Source organism: Capricornis sumatraensis, chromosome 22, assembly GCF_032405125.1.
Source record: "Capricornis sumatraensis isolate serow.1 chromosome 22, serow.2, whole genome shotgun sequence".
Lineage (NCBI taxonomy): Eukaryota > Metazoa > Chordata > Mammalia > Artiodactyla > Bovidae > Capricornis > Capricornis sumatraensis.
The window spans coordinates 48,821,566-48,843,194 of record NC_091090.1 but is presented as its reverse complement, the minus strand read 5'-3'; the positions used below and the strand labels follow the sequence as shown (position 1 = coordinate 48,843,194).

At 43.3% G+C, this 21,629-nt stretch overlaps 1 protein-coding gene across 3 annotated transcripts in view; it reads left to right on the top strand.

Moving 5' to 3' along the window:
- The window catches only part of GCNT2 (glucosaminyl (N-acetyl) transferase 2 (I blood group)), a 100,701-nt gene that overhangs the window by 71,651 nt on the left and 7,421 nt on the right, over positions 1–21,629 (top strand). For all 3 annotated transcript variants that reach the window (XM_068960786.1, XM_068960787.1, XM_068960789.1), the window contains exon 2: positions 19,108–19,200. In XM_068960786.1, coding sequence (XP_068816887.1) covers positions 19,108–19,200 — 93 coding nt within the window. The remainder of the gene's footprint in view (positions 1–19,107; positions 19,201–21,629) is intronic.

Genomic DNA, 21,629 nt, shown 5'->3' with positions numbered 1-21,629 from the left:
AGTGAAGTGGCTCAGTCGTGTCCAACTTTTTGCAACCCCATGGACTGTAGTCTACCATGCTCCTCCGTCCATGGGATTTTCCAGGCAGGAGTACTGGAGTGGGTGGCCATTGCCTTCTCCAGGGGATCTTCCCGACCCAGGGATCAAACCCAGGTCTCCCGCATCGTAGGCAGATGCCTTACCACTTGCGCCACCAGGGAAGTCTATTTATTTGAAACAGTCACGTAAAACTAGGATATGCCTCTTGAAATGTAAATGCCTAATTTAACCTGTGAACAAACCCATCTAAACGAATAGATTACAGGGAAAACATTACTTGATGTTCACGTGCTGCAAATGCCAATGCTTCATCCTAAGGAAACAGGGTTTTGGACTGATGAACCTATGAAAGTGGTGAACATTTGTAATAAGGGATGCCCAAACTCATTTTAGGAAACCCAGTCCATATTTCTCAGTGATAAAGACCACTTATGATAGGTTATTTGCAATCTATATTTGGTAGAGTTTTGTCAGCTAGTTGGGGGCATCCCAAGTCGGGGAATCAGTGACAAATAAAACTTTTCACTTTCATGCATTGGAGAAGGAAGTGGCAACCCACTCCAGTGTTCTTGCCTGGAGAATCCCAGGGATGGGGGAGCCTGGTGGGCTGCCGTCTCTGGGGTTGCACAGAGTCGGACACAACTGAAGCGACTTAGCAGCAGCAGCAACAATCTGCCCACCAATGTCGGAGATGCAGGAGACTCAGGTTTACTCCTTGGATCAGGAATCCCCTAGAGGAAGAAATGGCAACCTACTCCAGTATTCTTGCCTGGAAAATTCCATGGACTGAGGAGCCTGGCAGGCTACACACAGTCCATGGGGTCGAAAGAGTCAGACACGACTGGGCGACCGAGCACACCCACAGCCAGCTAGTTCATAGCTATGCCATAGTCTTAAGGTGACGTGAAAGTATTTATTGGTGCAAAAAATGCTTCATGAAATGTTTTCTTAGTGATTGTTACTTGTAAGATTTTGTAGTGTTTGGGATCTTTTTTAACTTTCATTTTTGTTTTTTGTACTTTTATAAGTCGTTTGAATCCATTCAAATCAAGTGTTTGATTTTTCACAAATTATAGAATAATATTTTTAAGAGCAATAAAGTCAAGGTTCATGAGGTAAATGTGCCAGGATGCTGAACACTAGCTAAATTACGGAAGTTGGGGGAAAAAAGAAAAAAAGAAAACCGCTAGTCTCTTCTTTGAGCTTATCTGTATTTTTAAAATCTTCAAAACTTAAGGTTGCTTTATTTATTGAAAAATAAAATCTCCCCTTACTAAGGGATACTATTTGGTGTTTTAAAAGCTGAAAAATATTATCCCTATAAAGGGATGCTCAATGCATTAAATAGCCTATGGAAAACAGAGTTACTCAAACCTGGCTACACATTATAATCATATAGAGCATTTAAAAAAATTCCAGTGTCTGGGCCTCACTCCTAACCAATTAATTCAGAATACCTAGGAGATGGAGCACAGTTATTGGTACTTTTCTAAAAGTTCCACAGAGGATTCCAATGTGTAGCCAGAATGGAGAATACTGATACAGATGAAGGCTGGACTTAGAGATAAAAACTGAAGGATGGAATTGATTGTCTTGTGGACTTGGCCCACATTCATTCTCTGCCATTTTACCTGACAGCTACTTTTGTAAAAAGTCAGTTAAGGTTTTGCTAGGAGGAAAAGAACTTCCAAAACGTAGTAGCTTGAAGAAGTTTCCTGTGTCTTCTGTGAGGACTTCTCACCAGGGCCTGTTCCACCAGGACTGGAAGGGCTTGGATGGGCCTTCACTTGCAGAACCTGATCTTCTAACCCCACAATCCCTCATTGCCTCGTGGGTTCAGCAGGGCTGTTTCTCTTGGTGACCTCAGGGAGAGTGACCCTAATCAACGAGTACTTTCGCAAGTCTCCTCGTGAATCATGTTTGCTAATGTCCCGTCAGCCAAAGCAAGTCCCGTGGCCAAGCCCAGATTCAAGGAGCGTGGAGAAACATCCTCTGCCTTTGAATGGAAAAGTTGCAGAATCATAGTGAATGAAGGCCTGCATATAGCAAGGGAATGAATGGGGGCCCATTTTTGGCAGTTGACCAGAACAAATTAAAATGCATCCCTTTTTTAGTGAAACCACTTGATAAAGCAAGATATTTCCTAGCACCTTTAAAGAAAAATTCTTTTTGAGGGGGCTTCCCAGGCGGTCCAGTGGTTAAGACTCTGCACCTCCACTTGAGGTGGGAGCAGAGGGTTTGATCCCTGTTTGGGGAACTAAGATTCCACGTGTTGTGGCACAGTCCAAAAACAAATTTTTTTTTCTAGTTAATTTTGGGAAAGTACCTTTAACTTGCATTACAAAAGAAATTTAATGGTAATTAAGGAATTTCTAAAACAGTTTAGAAATTAGGAAATTAGAATTAGGAAATTTAGAAATTAGGAAAATCCAGAAAATTACAAAGACTAAAATAAAAATCATCAACAGAAATATTCAGAGATAATATTTTAGCACATTTCTTTCAGTATTTGTTTTCATATAAAAACATCTATTTAATGTGTTTTTATAACTGTTCAGTTCAGTTCAGTCGCTCAGTCGTGTCCGACTCTTTGCGACCCCATGAATCGCAGCACGCCAGGCCTCCCTGTCCATCACCATCTCCCGGAGTTCATTCAGACTCACGTCCATTGAGTCCATGATGCCATCCAGCCATCTCATCCTCGGTCGTCCCCTTCTTCTCCTGCCCCTAATCCCTCCCAGCATCAGAGTCTTTTCCAATGAGTCAACTCTTCGCATGAGGTGGCCAAAGTACTGGAGTTTCAGCTTTAGCGTCAGTCCTTCCAAAGAAATCCCAGGGTTGATCTCCTTCAGAATGGACTGGTTGGATCTCCTTGCAGTCCAAGGGACTCTCAAGAGTCTTCTCCAACACCACAGTTCAAAAGCATCAATTCTTCGGCGCTCAGCCTTCTTCACAGTCCAACTCTCACATCCATACATGACCACAGGAAAAACCATAGCCTTGACTAGACGGACCTTAGTCGGCAAAGGGATGTCTCTGCTTTTGAATATACCATCTAGGTTGGTCATAACTTTTCTTCCAAGGAGTAAGCGTCTTTTAATTTCATGGCTGCAATCACCATCTGCAGTGATTTGGAGCCCCCAAAAATAAAGTCTGACACTGTTTCTACTGTTTCCCCATCTATTTCCCATGAAGTGATGGGACCAGATGCCATGATCTTCGTTTTCTGAATGTTGAACTTTAAGCCAACTTTTTCGCTCTCCTCTTTTTATAACTGGCTCCCTTCCTTTAATAGTATGTCCTAGTTTTTCTGTGTCCTGAAGAATTCTTCACCATAATTTATAATAGCTCAGTAATATGCCATCATGTGAATGCAATATCATTTATTTAGCAAAACTTCCAATTAGGGGGTTTTAGAAGGTATTATCAGTAATAATAGTTCATTGTTTTATTAACAAAATTGGTCATTAATGATGACTGAATCTCAGCAGTTATTATGTCTCAAGTACCATTAAGGGTGTTTTAAGTATATTACACACTTCACAACAACTCCATGAGGTATAGGGAATTTTTTTTTCCTAAAGTTTTCATTTTGTATTGAGGTATAGCCCGTTAACAATGTTGTGGTAGTTTCAGGTGAACATTGAAGGGATTCAGCCATACATATACATGTATCCATTTCCCCCAAACCTTCCTCCTATCCAGACTCTGTAGGAACTGTTTTGACACTCCTTTAGAGTTAGAGAAACCAAAGAACAGAGAGGTTAGGTCCCACAGAGGTCTCACAATTAATCATTGGTCCAGCAGGGTCTTGAATCCAGGCAATATAGTTTGAGAGTGTTTCCTTTTAACTATTATATTACATTGCCTCTCAAATAAGAATTTAGAAAGAACTTCTTTAGGACAAATTCCAGTACATTGAACTGAGTCAAAGTATATGCAAGGGTTTGTTTGGGTTTTTTGTTAATTTGTTTATTTTTGTCTCCTCTGGGTCGTCGTTGCTGACCCAGGGCTTTCTCTTGGGGTGGTGCTTGGGTTTCTCTTTGCAGCGGCTTCTCCTGTTGTGGACCACAGGCTCTAGGTGCACGGGTTTTCGGAGTTTGGTGCGTGGGCTCCGCTGCTCCTTGGTGTGTGGAATCTTCCTGGACCAGAGATTGAACTCATGTCCGCTGCATTGGCAGGCAGACTCCCAACCACTCGACCACCAGGGAAGCTCTGTATGCAGGTCTGTTAAGGGTTTTGATAGAAAGTGTCATATTGCTCTCCCCAAAATTGGTCCGGTTGCACTCCCACTGGCAAGTCTGAGACTCTCATTTCCCGACACCTTCTCCACCACCAGGTATTCATTTCAGTTCAGTTCAGTCGCTCAGTTGTGTCTGACTCTTTGCGACCCCATGGACTGCAGCACGCCAGGCCTCCCTGTCCATCGCCAACTCCTAGAGCTTACTCAAAGTCATGTCCATCAAGTCGGTGATACCATCCAACCATCTCATCCTCTGTCGTCCCCTTCTCCTGCCTTCAATCTTTCCCATTATCAGGATGTTTTCAATACCACTATGTATTATCACTTTCTAAATCTTTGCCACTTCCATATAAAATGATGAGAGGGGCAGGGAATATACAGGAAATCTATGTACCTTCTACTCAGTTTTGCTGTGAATCTACAACTGCTCTAAACAAAAAGTCTATGAAAAAATTATTTTCTTAGCAAAGGCTATCTTAAGATTTAAATTTTACTAACTTTAGTTTCTAGCAAGCAGAGCTTCTTTTTTTTAAATTGAGACATAACTGACATATAACAGTTTCAAATGTACGAGATGATGATACGAAATTTGTACATACTGTGAAATGATGTCTTGTTAACATCTGTCCCCACCGCTATACTTACAAATTTTTCTTTCCTTGTGATGAGAACTTTTAAGATTCTCTCCTATCACCTTCCAAATAGGCACTGCAGTGTTAATACTTACAGTCATCGTGCTGTACTTTACAGCCCCATGAATTATTCTGAGCTTGTTTCCTTTTATTAGATATTTGCATAAGCCAGGGTACAGAGAATGACATGAAAATGGAAGACCTATTTGGAAATTCCCGAAAGCCTGGTAGGACAGCTGGGTGTGTATGGATGGTGATGAAAGGTGATGTGGGCAGTGTTGAAAGGTGATGTCGTGGACAGTGATGAAAGGGGAGGCCTGGAAACTCAGTGCTGCAAATTCCACGTCCACAGGGCCAGGCAGACAGTGTGAGCTGGGAATCAAGGTGGGGGAGCAGGGTGGCCAGAGAGCTCCAGACTAGATAACCCTCTGGTGACTTGTGGACAGTGGACTCTTGGCAGTCCAGACTGTCGTGGGAACTTTTCTTTTCAGCCGTGTCCCACTCTCCTTCAGTGGGGGTCAAACCAAACAGGTCTCCCAATCAGATATGGTTTCTGGGCTACCTGTCTGCTGCATAGAGTCTGTAGACATGACTACAAAGATCCTCTTGTGCCACGCTCAACACACTGGTGTCTTCCTGGCCCGAATGTGTCCTAGAGCATCAAATCGCTGGCCCTGGCCAGGGTCATGGTTCTGAGGCGCTAGCTGGGGCAGTTGATTCATGACAGCATGGAGCAAAAGAAGAAAGTGCCGATTTACACTCACGGGTTTGTGGCAAGAGGCCACTTTGAACTGGGTCCTGAGGAGCAGAAGCAGCAACGTAAAATAAGATACGGAGCGAGGAGTCAGAATTCTGGGGGGAATGGGCACCCGTGAGAGGGATCTGGGGTGACGGCAGGGCTGGATTTGTCATTTGTCCGAGGGTGAGCTGGGGAGCGGTCATCACAAAGGACTAGAAGAAGCAGACGCAGGGCAGAGGATTCTAAGTAATCCCACATCCCAGATGGGAAGGCCGCAAGGTCAACACTAATTATAGAAAAAGCCATTTGCTGGTATGGCCGACAAAGTGGGCAGACTGGAGGCCGAGAGACTGGTTTATAGGCGATTAAAATAGTCTCGGTGAGCGGGCAGTGCTAGCCAGGAAAAAGATGCTCTGAAAAGCCAGGTAAGGCTTGAAGAACTGCTGGTAGATGAGAAATCAGTCAGGGGCTCACCTGAAAACCAGTTCATTGCTAACTGGACTTATGGTGGTGATCATTTTGCAATATATACAAGTATCGAGTCACTATATTGTACACGCAAAACTAGTACAATGTTATATGGCAATTGTACTTCAATTTAGGGAAAGAAGATGAATCTCTGGGAAATAGAAGACTTTAGTTTTATTTTAAGCACTCCGGAAAGTTTTGATATAGTCGAAGCTTGGAAACATCAAATTCTTTTCTTTCTTCCTCGTCTTCCTTCTTTCCTTCCCCTCACTCAGTGGTGCACAGAGTATTTGCTGGTTATTTGGCCGCTTGTCTGAGGGTGCTGCGCTGTGCTATGTTGTTATGTCCAGTTCTTTGTGAGCCCATGGACTGCAGCCCGCCAGCCTCCTCTGTCCATGGGATTCTCCAGGGAAGAATACTGGAGTGGGTTGCCATGCCCTCCTCCAGGGGATCTTCGCAACCCACGGACAGAACCCGGGTCTCCCACATTGCAGATGGCTTCTTTCCTGTGTGAGCCACCTGTCTGAGGGCAGATCCATCAAAGACAGCGTTCTGATGTTTGTTTAGATGTTATGGTATTTCTGGGACACCTGATAAAAGTCTCACTTGAGAGTATTTCCCTCTTGTTCATGCCAGAAGTCGGCCTTGCTTGACCCAGCTCCCCCAAAGGACACTCTTATCACTCTGAGTGAATAGTTTGTCAGCCAACAATGGGCACCCTATAATTCAAGGTTTTTCTTCTAGGTGCTTTCATGAGACGTTAAACAAAAAACCCCCACCCCTTTCAATGTGGCCATTCAATCTCAAACTTTCATGAAACATCATCGGAATGAATTTGCTGATCATTTCCTGCTTTACTCACAAACCTGCATGCTCTCAAGAACACAGAGTAACCTGAGGACAGGCATAATACAAAGGAAACAGAATGATCATCTTTCAGCTGCTTGAACTCTGAGATCCTGAAGAGAGAGGGTTCCTTAAACAGAACTAGAGAAATATGCCACAGAGGAGTGCATTCACATCTAATCCAGTGGCTCTTCATTCCAGCATTTCTTTCTTTCCTCCACTGAATTAGCATAATTCTGCACTAAAGTCAAGCAAATCAGATAAAAGGAAACTTCTTTCTCTTTGACATGTTAAAAAGTACAACATATACCCACACAGATCAAACTCTTCAAAAGAAAATACAGAGAGGAGATGCTGAAAGACTAGTTATTTATCCAAGTTCATTCTTGGAGAGCTGGAGTTCAGAAACTTGCTCTGCACCCCTGGAAGCAATACGCTGTCAAAGAGAAATCATTCTTGAAGTTTGATTTTTTTTTTAATTCTCTTCATTCCCTCTTGGGATACTTGTCGGCAGCCTTGGGAACGGTTCAGTTCTGGCCTCTCCTTACATCCTCGAGCCGTTTTTACCTCCAGACAATGACTGTGGAGTCGCTTTCTAGGCAAGGGACAAGTGAGTGGCTCAGGGGTCATCATGAGTGGAGGATATTGAAGCCTGTCTTGGTTTAGTGAAGATAAGAAGGAAAAGTTGTCTGAAAGTAATGAAAGGCAGGCCTTCACTGCCACAGAGAAATCTGCCATAATAACAGGGGTGTTTGACAAGAGCTAAAGCCCTGGTGGCTCAGAGGTTAAAGCGTCTGCCTGGAATGCGGGAGACCCGGGTTTGATCCCTGGGTTGGGAAGATCCCCTGGAGAAGGAAATGGCAACCCACTCCAGTACTCTTGCCTGGAGAATCCCATGGAGGGAGGAGCCTGGTAGGCTACAGTCCATGGGATCGCAAAAAGTCGGATACGACTGAGCGACTTCACTTTCACTTTTCACTTTCAATGATAAACAGACAGAGAACAATGGAAGCAAAGGGTCAGGGGATCAAGGTCAGTCTTTAGGTCATGAATGCACTGAAACCTGAACTGTTCTCTGGGGTTGCCCAAGATTGTCTGATGTGGTCCACTGGAGAAGGGAATGGCAAACCACTTCAGTATTCTTGCCTTGAGAACCCCATGAACAGTAGGAAAAGACAAAATGATAGGATACTGAAAGAGAAACTCCCCAGGTCAGTAGGTTCCCAATATGCTACTGGAGATTAGTGGAGAAATAACTCCAGAAAGAGTGAAGGGATGAAGCCAAAGCAAAAACAATACCCAACTGTGGATGTGACTGGTGATAGAAGCAAGGTCCGATGCTGTAAAGAGCAATATTGCATAGGAACCTGAAATGTCAGGTCCATGAATGAAGGCAAACTGGAAGTGGTCAAACAAGAGATGGCAAGGGTGAACGTTGACATTCTAGGAATCAGCAAACTAAAATGGACTGGAATGGGTGAATTTAACTCAGATAACCATTATATCTACTACTGCGGGCAGGAATCGCTCAGAAGAAATGGGGTAGCCATCATGGTCAACAAAAGAGTCCGAAACGCAGTACTTGGATGCAGTCTCAAAAACGACAGAATGATCTCTGTTTGTCTCCAAGGCAAACCATTCAATATCACAGTTACCCAAGTCTATGCCCCAACCAGTAACGCTGAAGAAGCTGAAGTTGAATGATTTTATGAAGACCTACAAGACCTTTTAGAACTAACACCCAAAAAAGATGTCCTTTTCATTATAGGGGACTGGAATGCAAAAGTAGGAAGTCAAGAAACACCTGGAGTAACAGGCAAATTTGGCCTTGGAATGTGGAATGAAGCAGGGCAAAGACTAATAGAGTTTTGCCAAGAAAATGCACTGGTCATAGCAAACACCCTCTTCCAACACAAGAGAAGACTCTACACATGGACATCACCAGATGGTCAACACTGAAGTCAGATTGATTATATTCTTTGCAGCCAAAGATGGAGAAGCTCTATACAGTCAACAAAAACAAGACCGGGAGCTGACTGTGGCTCAGATCATGAACTCCTTATTACCAAATTCAAACTCAAATTGAAGAAAGTAGGGAAAACTGCTAGACCGTTCAGGTATGACCTAAATCAAATCCCTTATGATTATACAGTGGAAGTGAGAAATAGATTTAAGGGCCTAGATCTGATAGATAGAGTGCCTGATGAACTATGGACTGAGGTTCGTGACACTGTACAGGAGACAGGGATCAAGACCATCCCCATGGAAAAGAAATGCAAAAAAGCAAAATGGCTGTCTGGGGAGGCCTTACAAATAGCTGTGAAAAGAAGAGAGGCGAAAAGCAAAGGAGAAAAGGAAAGATATAAGCATCTGAATGCACAGTTCCAGAGAATAGCAAGAAGAGATAAGAAAGCCTTCTTCAGTGATCAGTGCAAAGAAATAGAGGAAAACAACAGAATGGGAAAGACTAGAGATCTCTTCAAGAAAATTAGAGATACCAAGGGAACATTTCATGCAAAGATGGGCTCAATAAAGGACAGAAATGATCTGGACCTAACAGAAGCAGAAGATATTAAGAAGAGGTGGCAAGAATGCACAGAAGAACTGTACAAAAAAGAGCTTCACGACCCAGATAATCATGATGGTGTAATCACTAATCTAGAGCCAGACATCCTGGAATGTGAAGTCAAGTGGGCCTTAGAAAGCATCGCTGTGAACAAAGTTAGTGGAGGTGATGGAATCCCAGTTGAGCTGTTTCAAATCCTGAAAGATGATGCTGTGAAAGTGCTGCACTCAATATGCCAGCAAATTTGGAAAACTCAGCAGTGGCCACAGGACTGGAAAAGGTCAGTTTTCATTCCAATCCCAAAGAAAGACAATGCCAAAGAATGCTCAAACTACTGCACAGTTGCACTCATCTCACATGCTAGTAAAGTAATGCTCAAAATTCTCCAAGCCAGGCTTCAGCAACACTTGAACCGTGAACTCCCTGATGTTCAAGGTGGTTTTAGAAAAGGTAGAGGAACCAGAGATCAAATTGCCAACATCCGCTGGATCATGGAAAAAGCAAGAGAGTTCCAGAAAAACATCGATTTCTGCTTTATTGACTATGCCAAAGCCTTTGACTGTGTGGATCACAATAAACTGTGGAAAATTCTGAGAGAGATGGGAATACCAGACCACCTGACCTGCCTCTTGAGAAATCTGTATGCAGGTCAGGAAGCAGCAGTTAGAACTGGACATGGAACAACAGACTGGTTCCAAATAGGAAAAGGAGTACGTAAAGGCTGTATATTGTCACCCTGCTTGTTTAACTTCTATGCAGAGCACATCATGAGAAACGCTGGACTGGAAGAAACACAAGCTGGAATCAAGATTGCCAGGAGAAATATCAATCACCTCAGATATGCAGATGACACCACCCTTATGGCAGAAAGTGAAGAGGAACTAAAAAGCCTCTTGATGGAAGTGAAAGTGGAGAGTGAAAAAGTTGGCCTAAAGGTCAACATTCAGAAAATGAAGATCATGGCATCTGGTCCCATCACTTCATGGGAAATAGATGGGGGAACATTGGAAACAGTGTCATACTTTATTTTTTTGGGCTCCAAAATCACTGCAGATGGTGATTGCAGCCATGAAATTAAAAGATGCTTACTCCTTGGAAGAAAAGTTATGACCAACCTAGATAGTATATTCAAAAGCAGAGACATTACTTTGCTGACTAAGGTCCGTCTAGTCAAGGCTATGGTTTTTCCTGTGGTCATGTATGGATGTGAGAGTTGGACTGTGAAGAAGGCTGAGCGCCGAAGAATTGATGCTTTTGAACTGTGTTTTTGGAGAAGACTCTTGAGAGTCCCTTGGACTGCAAGGAGATCCAACGAGTCCATTCTGAAGGAGATCAACCCTGGGATTTCTTTGGAAGGAATGATGCGAAAGCTGAAACTCCAATATTTTGGCCACCTCATGCGAAGAGTTGACTCATTGGAAAAGACTCTGATGCTGGGAGGGATTGAGGGCAGGAGGAAATGGGGACGACAGAGGATGAGATGGCTGGATGGCATCACTGACTTGATGGACGTGAGTCTGAGTGAACTCCGGGAGTTGGTGATGGACAGGAAGGCCTGGCGTGCTGGGATTCATGGGGTTGCAAAGAGTTGGACACGACTGACCGACTGAACTGACCTGAAAAACACTGCACTAACCTTTCCTGTTTGTCACTGGAAGATTGTTCAGGAAACAGTCTTGAGTCGAGGAATCTGGGCTGCTAATAAAAATATCAATACAACCCATAAGGGAAAAGGATCTAGAAAAGAAAATCAATTCCTGGGTTGGGAAGATCCGCTGGAGAACAGATGGCCTACCCACTCCAGTATTCTTGGGCTTCCTTGGTGGCTCAGCTGGTAAACAATGTGCCTGCAATGTGGGAGACTTGGGTTCAGTCCCTGGGTTGGGAAAATCCCCTGGAGAAGGGAACAGCTACCCACTCCAGTTTTCTGGCCTGGAGAATTCCATAGACTATACAGTTCATGGGGTCGCAAAGAGTCAGACAAAACTGAGTGACTTTCACTTTCACTTTCATACATATATATATAAATGAATCACTATGCTATACATTGTAAATCAACCTCAAAAAATAAAGTATAAAAAAATCAGTACATATAAACCTTTCTTGATATACTAGTCCAAAGTATCAGTATCAGTAAATATAAACCCAGGCTTCCCTGGTGGTCCAGCAGTTAAGAATTTGCATTGCAACGCAACGGACACCAGTTCCATCTCTGGTCCTGGAAGATCCCACGTACCGAAGGGTAACTGATCCATGAGCCACAACTAATGAACCAGTGCTCTCAAGCCTGTATTCTGCAACAAGAGAAGCCACCACAACTAGAGAGTAGGCCCTACTCGCCATAACTAGAGAAAGTCCTTGCCTATCAACAGAGACCCAGTGCAAGCAAAACTAAGTAAATTTTTTTTTTTTAATAAAATAAATATAAACCCTTCTGGATACTCTGGGTCAAAAGCTCCACGAACATCTCATTTGTGGCTTTGTCCCCAGCATCTCCTCTGGAACACAGGAGACCCACAAGTAAACTGTTTGAATGAGCGAATAAATTATCTTGAAACAAAATCAACAAGGGCTTTAGCATGTCCACACTCCTGGGCAATTCACTTCAGTGTTGTGGGCTCTTGTTTATACAGCTTGGCAATGAAGAGGCGAGGTGAGGCAAGGTGAGGCGAGGTCGCTCAGTCATGTCCGACTCTTTGCGACCCCGTGGACTGTAGCCTACCAGGCTCCTCCGTCCATGGGATTCTCCAGGCAAGAATACTGGAGTGGGTTGCCATTTCCTTCTCCAGAGGATCTTCCCGACCCAGGGATCGAACCCAGGTCTCCTGCATTGGAGGCAGACACTTTAACCTCTGAGCCAGCAGGGAAGCCCTGGCAATGAAGGCAACAATGAAGGGAACATATTAAAATATTAAAGCATGAAAATTTCTAAAATCCCTTCCTCTATAAAATTTTAGTTTTCTCTTTTCCTTGTTTTATCTTTTCCTCTTAAACCAAAGAAGTCTATTTGTTGGCAGTTGTCAGAGGTGATTTAGAGAGGTCATCATCTCAGGGATCACAGAACTCCAAAAAAAACATCCCCATGAAAAGACAAGAGGATCTTTCTGCAACATATGTTAAACCAACACAACATTGTAAAGCAATTATCCTCCAATTAAAATTTTTTTTAAAAATTAAGGGATTAATGAACCATTGGAAGGCAAAAACAAATATACCATTTTATTTCTCAATATAACCCCAGTTAACAATGAGGGGGTAAAGGCTGCAACTTATGTTTCCCAACTATCAGGTAATTTTCCATTTTTTAAATTGTTTAAGTTAATCAGCAATGAACACCATTTTTTCTTTGGTTGAATTTCACAAGCACAATTACTAAATCAGTGAAGCAAATCAGACTTGGATGCTTGTAAATAAACCTTTTTAAAATATAAAAGCAATGTAACATTAAAGGAAGTTTTGTAAACACAAATTTGCACGTTTCTTATTCAAATACTGGGTTGGCCAAAAAGTTCATTTGGGTTTTTCAGTAAGAGTTTATGGAACCCAAATGAACTTTTTGGCCAATTCAGTATTTAGACATGATTTTATTGTGAAAAGTGAAAGTCACTCAGTTGTGTGACTCTACGAATTCTCCAGGCCAGTATACTGGAGTGGGTAGCCTATCCCTTCTCCAGGGGATCTTCCCGACCCAGGAATTGAACCGGGGTCTCCTGCATTACAGGTGGATTCTTTACCACCTAAGCTACCAGGGAAGCCCATGTGGTTTTATTAATAAGGTACAATTCCATGTTCTCATCCAGGGGCAATTTATCCTCCCAGTGGACATTTGGCATCGTGTTCATTGTGCTCAGTCATGTACAGCTCTTTGTGACCTCATGGACTGTAGCCCACCAGGCTCCTCTGTCCACGGGATTCTCCAGGCAAGAATACTAGCGTGAATTGCCATTGCCTCCTCCAGGAGATCTTCCCAACCCAGGGATTGAACTCCCGTCTCCTGGATTGGCAAGCTGATTCTTTACCACTAGTGCCACCTGGGAAGCCCACATTTGGCATTGTCTGTAAACATTGGGGTCACAACTTAGGGCTCAGGGGAGCAGGTAGAGATGGCACTGGCATCTAGTGTGCAGAGGCCAGAGCTGCTGCCAAACACCCTACAATGCCCAGGACGGCCTCCACAACAGAATCATCCAAAGTGCCACTGAGAAACTTGCTTTAGGTTATAGTACAAAAAAAGCATTCTCTTCCACAGCTCCTCTGTCTTCATGGCTTGAATAGAAACAATTATGTTTTCAACCATTTATTTAGTTAAGTATGCGAGGCACTGTGCTAAACACAATACACACGTTATCTTAGGTAACAAAAACTCTCTGACGTTTTGAAGATTAGCACATGATGTTTGAAAGAGACTACGTAATTGTTCAAGGTCACCCAAGCCTGTAAATAGCACAGCCTGGGATTTGTTGCAAGAGGTAAATCCCATCGGTGGCTCAGTGGTAAAGAATTTGCTTGCAGTGCAGGAGACACAGGAGATATGGGTTCGATCCCTGCATTCAGAAGATTCCTCTGGAGGAGGAAATGGTAACCCATGCCAGTACTCTTGCCTGAAAAATTCCACGGCCAGAGAGTAGCCTGGTGGGCTATAGTCCATGGGATCGTAAGAGTCAGACACAACTTAGGGACTGAACAACAACAGTGACTTCCTACTTTTCTAAACTGACTTTCCAGAGTTGTGCCAATTTCCAGCACCACTGTGAAGCCGTGAGAAAACCTCTTTCAATACACTGACCCTAGCATCACTTTTGACATTGAAAACCAAAATTCTTGCTTATTTAATAAGCTAAAAATTATGTATCTGAGCTTAAATATGAAACAGTTGCTGTAATTTGTTACCATGTATGAAATGAAAGTCGCTCAGTTGTGTCCGACTCTTTGTGACCCCGTGGACTAGTCCATGGAATTCTCCAGGCCAGAATACTGGAGTGGGTAGCCTTTGCCTTCTCCAGGGGATCTTCCCAGCCCAGGGATCGAACCCAGGTCTCCCGCATTGCAGGTGAATTCTCTACCAGCTGAGCCACCAGGGAAGCCTGATTACCATGTTACCTTGTATACCTCTCCCAAAGCAAGGAACACGCTCGCCGTGTAAGAACAATAAGGAGAAAAGTCAAGTCAATATAAATAAAGCTCGTGTTCCAAAGAAACACATTCATTTATTCAACAAATGCAGCTGTTTGTCTAGTAGAGGCTAAGCCCCAAGAAAAACATTCCTGCTTAGTCTGTAAACTTGATCTCAAATCTTTTGTTTAAATAAGCCTATGAAGAGCAAATGAGAGAATTGTGTTTTATAGTTTAAAATGTTTTCTCTGATAATATTAGTGTCTTTTTTGCCCTGTCCTAGAAATACTGCAGAACAGATGCTACCTTGGATACCTGTGAATTGAGGCAGACTTGTACCCACATACCCCATAACTCCCCTCCTGACAAACAATAATCATAATAGCAACAATCATAGCACAATATAGTCTGGTATTTTAAAATATATAGTAATAGTGTAAGTAAGTAAGTAAAGTCACTGAGTCGTGTCCGACTCTTTGCGACCCCATGGACTGTAGCCTACCATGCTCCTCTGTCCATGGGATTCTCCAGGCAAGAGTACTGGAGTGGGTTGCCATTTCCTTCTCCAGAGGATCTTCCCAACCCAGGGGTCGAACCTGGGTCTCCTGTATTGTAGGCAGATGCTTTACCGTCTAAGCCACCAGGGAAGTCATATAATGTGTATAATGGGATACAGTAGTACATCCCATTAGTGGATCATTTTAGTAGGTCTTAAATGAAAATTTTTAACATGAGAGTAAACTAGAAAATAGCAGACAAGTGTACTGCTACCACACTAAATATTTTGTGAAACTTTTGTGTGGGTGAGAGAGTGAAATTGTTTTCCAGTGGCTTGCAGCCTAAGGGGTTGAAAACCTCTGATCTTATCTACCTACTTCACTGGAAAAGTAAGTCTGGGGGCCATTGCATGATGGCCAAGAATACACAGCTAGTTCTGGGGTGAGAACTTAGTTCCCAGCTCCCTAGGCCAGTATCTGTTCCACTGGGGAATTCAACCTAAGGTCAGTCTCTGGGGGAAAAACCGGAAAGAGATGTAGAGATGTTTTTAGGGGAGTAAAAGGGGCAATTGGCTGTTGGCACAAGTAACAAGATCAGTCGCTTTGGGGTCTCCACATATTTTTTAAAAATTATTAATTAATTAATTTTATTTTTTGGTTGCACTGGGTCTTTGTTGCTGCGCACGGGCTTTTTCTCTAGTTGCAGCGAGCGGGGACTACTTTCTGTTGCGATATGCGGGCTTCTCATTGCAGGGGCTTCTCTTGTTGCAGAGCACGGGCTCTAGGCGGGAGGGGTGGGGGCTGGGGGGTGGGGGGCTTCAATAGTCGAGGCTCTTGGGCTCAAAAGTTTCCTTTGTATCCAAGGTTCCACATCCATGGATTCAACCAACCTCCTATTGCCTACGCTACTGAAAAAAATCTGTGTAGGAAAGGACCCTTGCAGTTCAAACCGATGCTTTTCAAGGGTCAGTTGTGTTCCCTGCAGAGGGGACAAAGATGTAAGTATCAGATTATTTCACGAGAGCAGAATTTGAGTGAGAAGAGCACAGTGGGAAGCTCCCCTGAAATTGGATGAAGGCTGAGGGAGCGACTTCCGGAGGGGAAGAAATGAAGCTGAGTTCCTGGCCGTATTGATTGTAGCCCAAGCTTGACTGTGCGCAGGGATCCTCGCTGGGTCTTGGCAAGATGCTCATTCTGGTGCAGAAGGAATGGGTGGGGCCCGAGATACTGCATAAAGAATCAGTCTGTGATGTTCAATATTAATGAGAATGAAAGAGCAAGAGAAATACTTTGTTCTTTTAAAAATTCAGTCCTTTAAAGGAGGGCCAGCGAATTTTCGTTAAGACAATGTTTTATTCACATCTTTCTGTAATTATTTAATTGAAAGAGACATAAAAATCACACATCAGCTGCCTTGCTGACATGAGTGAATATACCAGATTACCTATTTGCTTTCCAGACTGCCTCTACCCACCGCTCAATTTAACCAAGGCGAGGTTTATTCTAAATTATTTTAAAGTTTGTTCTGGGACTTCCCTGGTGGTTCAGTGGCTAAGATCTTGTGCTTCCAATGTAGGGGGCGCAGGTTCAATCCCTGATCAGGGAACTAAGATCCCACATGCCTTGGAATGCAGCCGAAACAAAAGTAATTTTGAAAAATGTGTGCTAAGAACAAAATTAAAGAAGCCTCTTCTCTTATAGGCAAAGACTAAAGTAACTTCTAAAGTATTAAACGCAAACTAAAATAATAGGAAGACATATTGCTTAATAAAGAGTTTTTCTTGAGTGCTTAACACTTACAAACAACGTTTTTAAGTTTGGCAACAAGGAAAGAAGAATCTCTGATAGAGAGCCCGTAGGGGTGAAGACTCATGCTATTTACAGAAAAGGCTGTGCAAAATTTAATTTTAGCTGGAAGACTTTAGTACAGTTCTTAATTTCAATCCTCATATAGTTATTATGTGACATCAGAGCAAAAGAGCAGAGCTTTTTTTTACTGTCTGAAAATCCACGTTTTCATCAGTTTTTTAAAAAATATTTTCTTTCTTTCTTTATTTGACTGCTCCAGGTCTTAGCTGTGGGAATCTTTTTAGTTTCACCATTCGAACTCCTCCTTGTGGCATGTGGGATCTAGTTCCCTGGCCAGGGATCAAACTTGGCTGCCCCGGAACACGGAGTATTAGCCACCGGATCACCAGGGAAGTTCCTTATCAGTGTTTTTAAAGAGGAAAAAATGTTATGTGCCTAAACCCATTAAACTTCTCAATATATTGATCTTGTCCAATTTTTAAATTAAAAATATCCATCATCTTGGGTAATTTGGTTCTCATTAGTTTGTGTATTCGTTTTCTATCTGCCGTTGTCACAGTTTATCACAGACTTAGGGGCTTAAATGATGTACTTGTCTCCTCTTATGGTTCTGTGGGTCAGAAGTCTGACATGGTCTCACCAGCCCAAAGTCAAGGTGTTGGCTGCGCTATGCTCCTCTCTGTAGGGCTGGGTTGGATCCCTCTCCTTGCCTTTTCCAGTTTCTACAGGCCACTCACATACCCTAGCCCCTTCCTCCTCCTCAGCTTGTACCACTCCAGCCAGCTCTCCACCTCCCTCTTCCACTGTTAAAGACCCTTGTATTTACAATGGCCTTGGATAAATCGGGATAATCTCACTAGTTGAAGGTGAACTGATAAGCAACCTTAATTCCCCTTTGCCATAGCATATTGTCAGGTTCCAGGGATTAGGATGCAGACTTGTTTGAGGATATGCTGGGGGCAGGGGCATTATCCCTCCTGCCAGATCTGTTAAGAAAAGACTGTTTTGCAATTCGAGTCCCATTGTCATTTGCATGGTATTCACATTGCATTTCTCACTGATGAGAATCCCTAGAGCTCTTATAACACAAACTAGCCCTCATTTAGTTGCACTTACATTGATTCCCATATTCAGTGCTCCTTTTCCAGTAATGGAATCTCTGTCACTTATTAGCATTAAGGATGACAGAGAGTGGCCAGTTTCCTGAGCTTTTACTGTAAGATAGATGTTATCTGGAAAGTCCTAAAAATTTTGGATAATGGTACTATTTACAATAGCCAAGACATGGAAGCAACCTACATGTCCATTGACAGAGGAATGGATAAACAAGTTGTGGCACATATATACAGTAGAATATTACTCAGCCATAAAAAAGAATGAAATAATGCCACTTACAGTAACATGGATAGACCTAGAGAGTATATTAAGTGGCATACGTTGGACAGAGAAAGACAAATCCCATATTATATCACTTACATGAGAAATCTAATTTAAAAAATGGTACAAATGAACTTATTTACAAAACAGAAATAGACTCACAGATCTCGAAATTAAACTTATGGTTACCAAAGGGTGAAACATGGCGAGGGGGGGGGGGAGTGATAAATTGGGAGATTGGGATTAACATATACACACCACTATAGATAATAGAGATAACTAATAAGAACCCGAACAACAAGGATCTACTGTATATCAGAGGGAACTCTACTCAATATTCTGTAATAATTTATATGGGGAAAGGGTCTGAAAAAAGAAGGGATATATATGTGTGTAAACTGATTCCCTTTGTTGTACATGAAAAACCAACACAACATTGTAAATTATCTATACTCTAATAAAAACAGTTTTTAGGTAAATTCAATTAAGATTCAATTGAGATACCAGGAAATTCTCAGCTTTTCCATCTGCACTGTGATTGCATCCAATGGCGTTTCTTGCAGCCTTGCAAGAAATGAAAAATGAAAAAAAAAAGAAAAATAGATTATTTTTACAGGGGAAGTCTAGGTTCGTAACTACCAACAGTTCTCACAACAAGCCTTTGGGGATTTGTACCAATGATGAGAAATCTGATGTGAAAGAAACTATACTGAGAAAATGAACATGCCTTAGAAGCTTAGGTTCTTGTTTCTGATTTTTCTTCTTTATGAACATTGCAGGTGTCCCTGGCTCCATGCCAAATGCATCCTGGGCCGGTGACCTCAGAGCTGTGAAGTGGTTTGACATGAAAGATAAACACGGAGGCTGCCACGGTGAGGCATTCTTTTCAAACTTTGAGGCCACTTTGCTTGTTGGTGTTGGCATGAAAGGAGCTGTGGAATACAGGGGTTCTCACAGACAGACCTGCTGGTTCATTTAGACAACCTGTGAATTATTAAACAGAGTAACTAGAGGCACAGTCCTTGAAAAGTTAATGTGGTTTTTTTTTAAATAATATTAATTTTTTAAAAAATATTTATTTATTTTTGGCTGCACTGAGTCTTCCTTGCTGTGAGTGGGCTTTCTCTAGCTGTAGTGAGCTGGGGCTATTCTCTAGTTGCGGTGGCTTCTCTTGTTGTGGAGCACAGGCTTTGTTGCCCTGCAGCATGTGGGATCCTGGTTCCCACGCCAAGGATCGAACCTGTATCCCCTGCATTGGCAGGCAGATGCTTCACCACTGGACCACCAGGGAAGTCTCAAGTTTAAGTATCTTACAGACATTCTCCGTCTTATGATTACCTAGGGAGATGTAGAGGTAGGCTCAAATTAATGGTACTTTCCTCTTGCTAGTTTCTGTTCTCTTTTCCTTCCTTCCTTTTTCTGTCCCTTTTGAGGGTGCAGCAGTTAGGCAGAGCAAGCGGTCACGATGAGAAGTGATGTCATCTTCCCTCCAGGGAGCCCCATCCCTCACATCAGCCTCTGCCCCCTCCACCAATGGGTTTCCAGGTGGCTTGGAGGTATTTGCTCCAGCATGATGGCAGGTGACAGCAACAAGAGAGATTGCCCCTCCAAATGGATAAGAACTAGAAGACAAGTCGCTGTGAAGAAGACTTCTTATCGGTCTTGGTGTGTATTCCATTAAGACTCTCGCCTGATACATGGCTGCTGCTGCTGCTAAGTCACTTCAGTCGTGTCCGACTCTGTGCGATCCCATAGGTGGCAGCCCACCAGGCTCCCTCGTCCCTGGGATTCTCCAGGCAAGAACACTGGAGCGGGTTGCCATTGCCTTCTCCAATGCAGGAAAGAGAAAATTGAAAGTGAAGTCGCTCAGTCGTGCCCGACTCTTAGCGACCCCATGGACTGAAGCCTACCAGGCTCCACCATCCCTGGGATTTTCCAGGCAAGAGTACTGGGGTGGGGTGCCATTACATGGCAGCGTGCCTATTTGTTGACGAGAGCGAGCATAACAAGGTACCGTAGACTGAGGGGTTCAAACCACCGAAGCTTCTTTGCTTACAGTCCTGGAGGCTGGAAGTCGGAGATCAACATGCCGGTAGCTTTGGCTTTTCCTGGGGCCTCTTCCCTTGGCTTGCTTAGATCAGGGCCATCCATTAGACCTCATTTAACTCAGTTATCTCTTTAAAGGCCCTACATCTAACACAGTTACAGTCTGAGGTGCTGGAGGTTAGGACTTTGACATGTGAATTTGGGGGAAATACAATGCAGTCTATAAAAGAAGGCCATAAATATATATTCAGTGAATGAATGATTAAGTGAACAGTTGAGTGAGTGAGTAGGAAGGTTTGCCCTGTAAAGTTTGGCCCCTCCCCACCCCACCCCCCCACCCCCACCATTCCATTTATAGCTTCACTTATTAGTCCTTTTATTCTACACCTAACATTTCAGATATTAAATAATAATATTTTCACCTAGTAGTGTCCGACTTTCTGTGACTCCATGGACTATAGCCTGCGAGGCTCTTCTGTCCATGGAATTCTCCAGGCAAGAACACTAGAGTAGGTTGCCATTTCCTTCTCTATGAAGAAGAGAAATGGCAACATTTCAGATGAAAACTCCAAATTGCTGCTTCTTGCCAGGTCTCCACCAAGCTTGCGCTCCTTCCCAGGTGTGTCTCTTGAGGTCCCCCCCCCCATTATAGAGGCCAGCATCCTTGCATCCCTGCACAAGTCTTCCTGCAAGTATATTCATGTCTGTACCTAAATTGGCCCACGTTTTCCCCAGAGGACAGCTCATTGCCACCTGCCTGCATAACCTGCCCTCCTAGTGGGGAGAGGAAAATGCAGAGAAGGGTATTTTGCACTTTGCTCTCCTGGGTCTTCCTTAGAAAATGGACCATCTCCATCAGTGAGGGTCCCAGTATTGGGGATAGGCTGTCTTCTCCACATCCTTCTATAACCCCTATCACCTGGCCTCCAGGGCCACTGCAGTCATCCTCTGATCCACTTCTCCTCCTCTTCTCTGGCTGTAACACTTGAGGATGTCAACATCTACAGTATGGACCCATGTGATGGGATTACTTTGCAACCCAAGCCCTCCCTCCCCGCTCCCTACAGAAGTTCGCGTCCATTGTGTATCAGCCACGTATACTCCCTGCCCAAGTAGAGACTCACCTTCAGTCTCCTTGACATCACCTGCATCCAGGACTTGCCTCAGTAGAAAAGGTATAGACTAGTCAGATTTGCCTTTTTGTAAGGACTTTTAGGCTTCCCAGGTTGCTCAGTGATAAACAATCTTCCTGCCA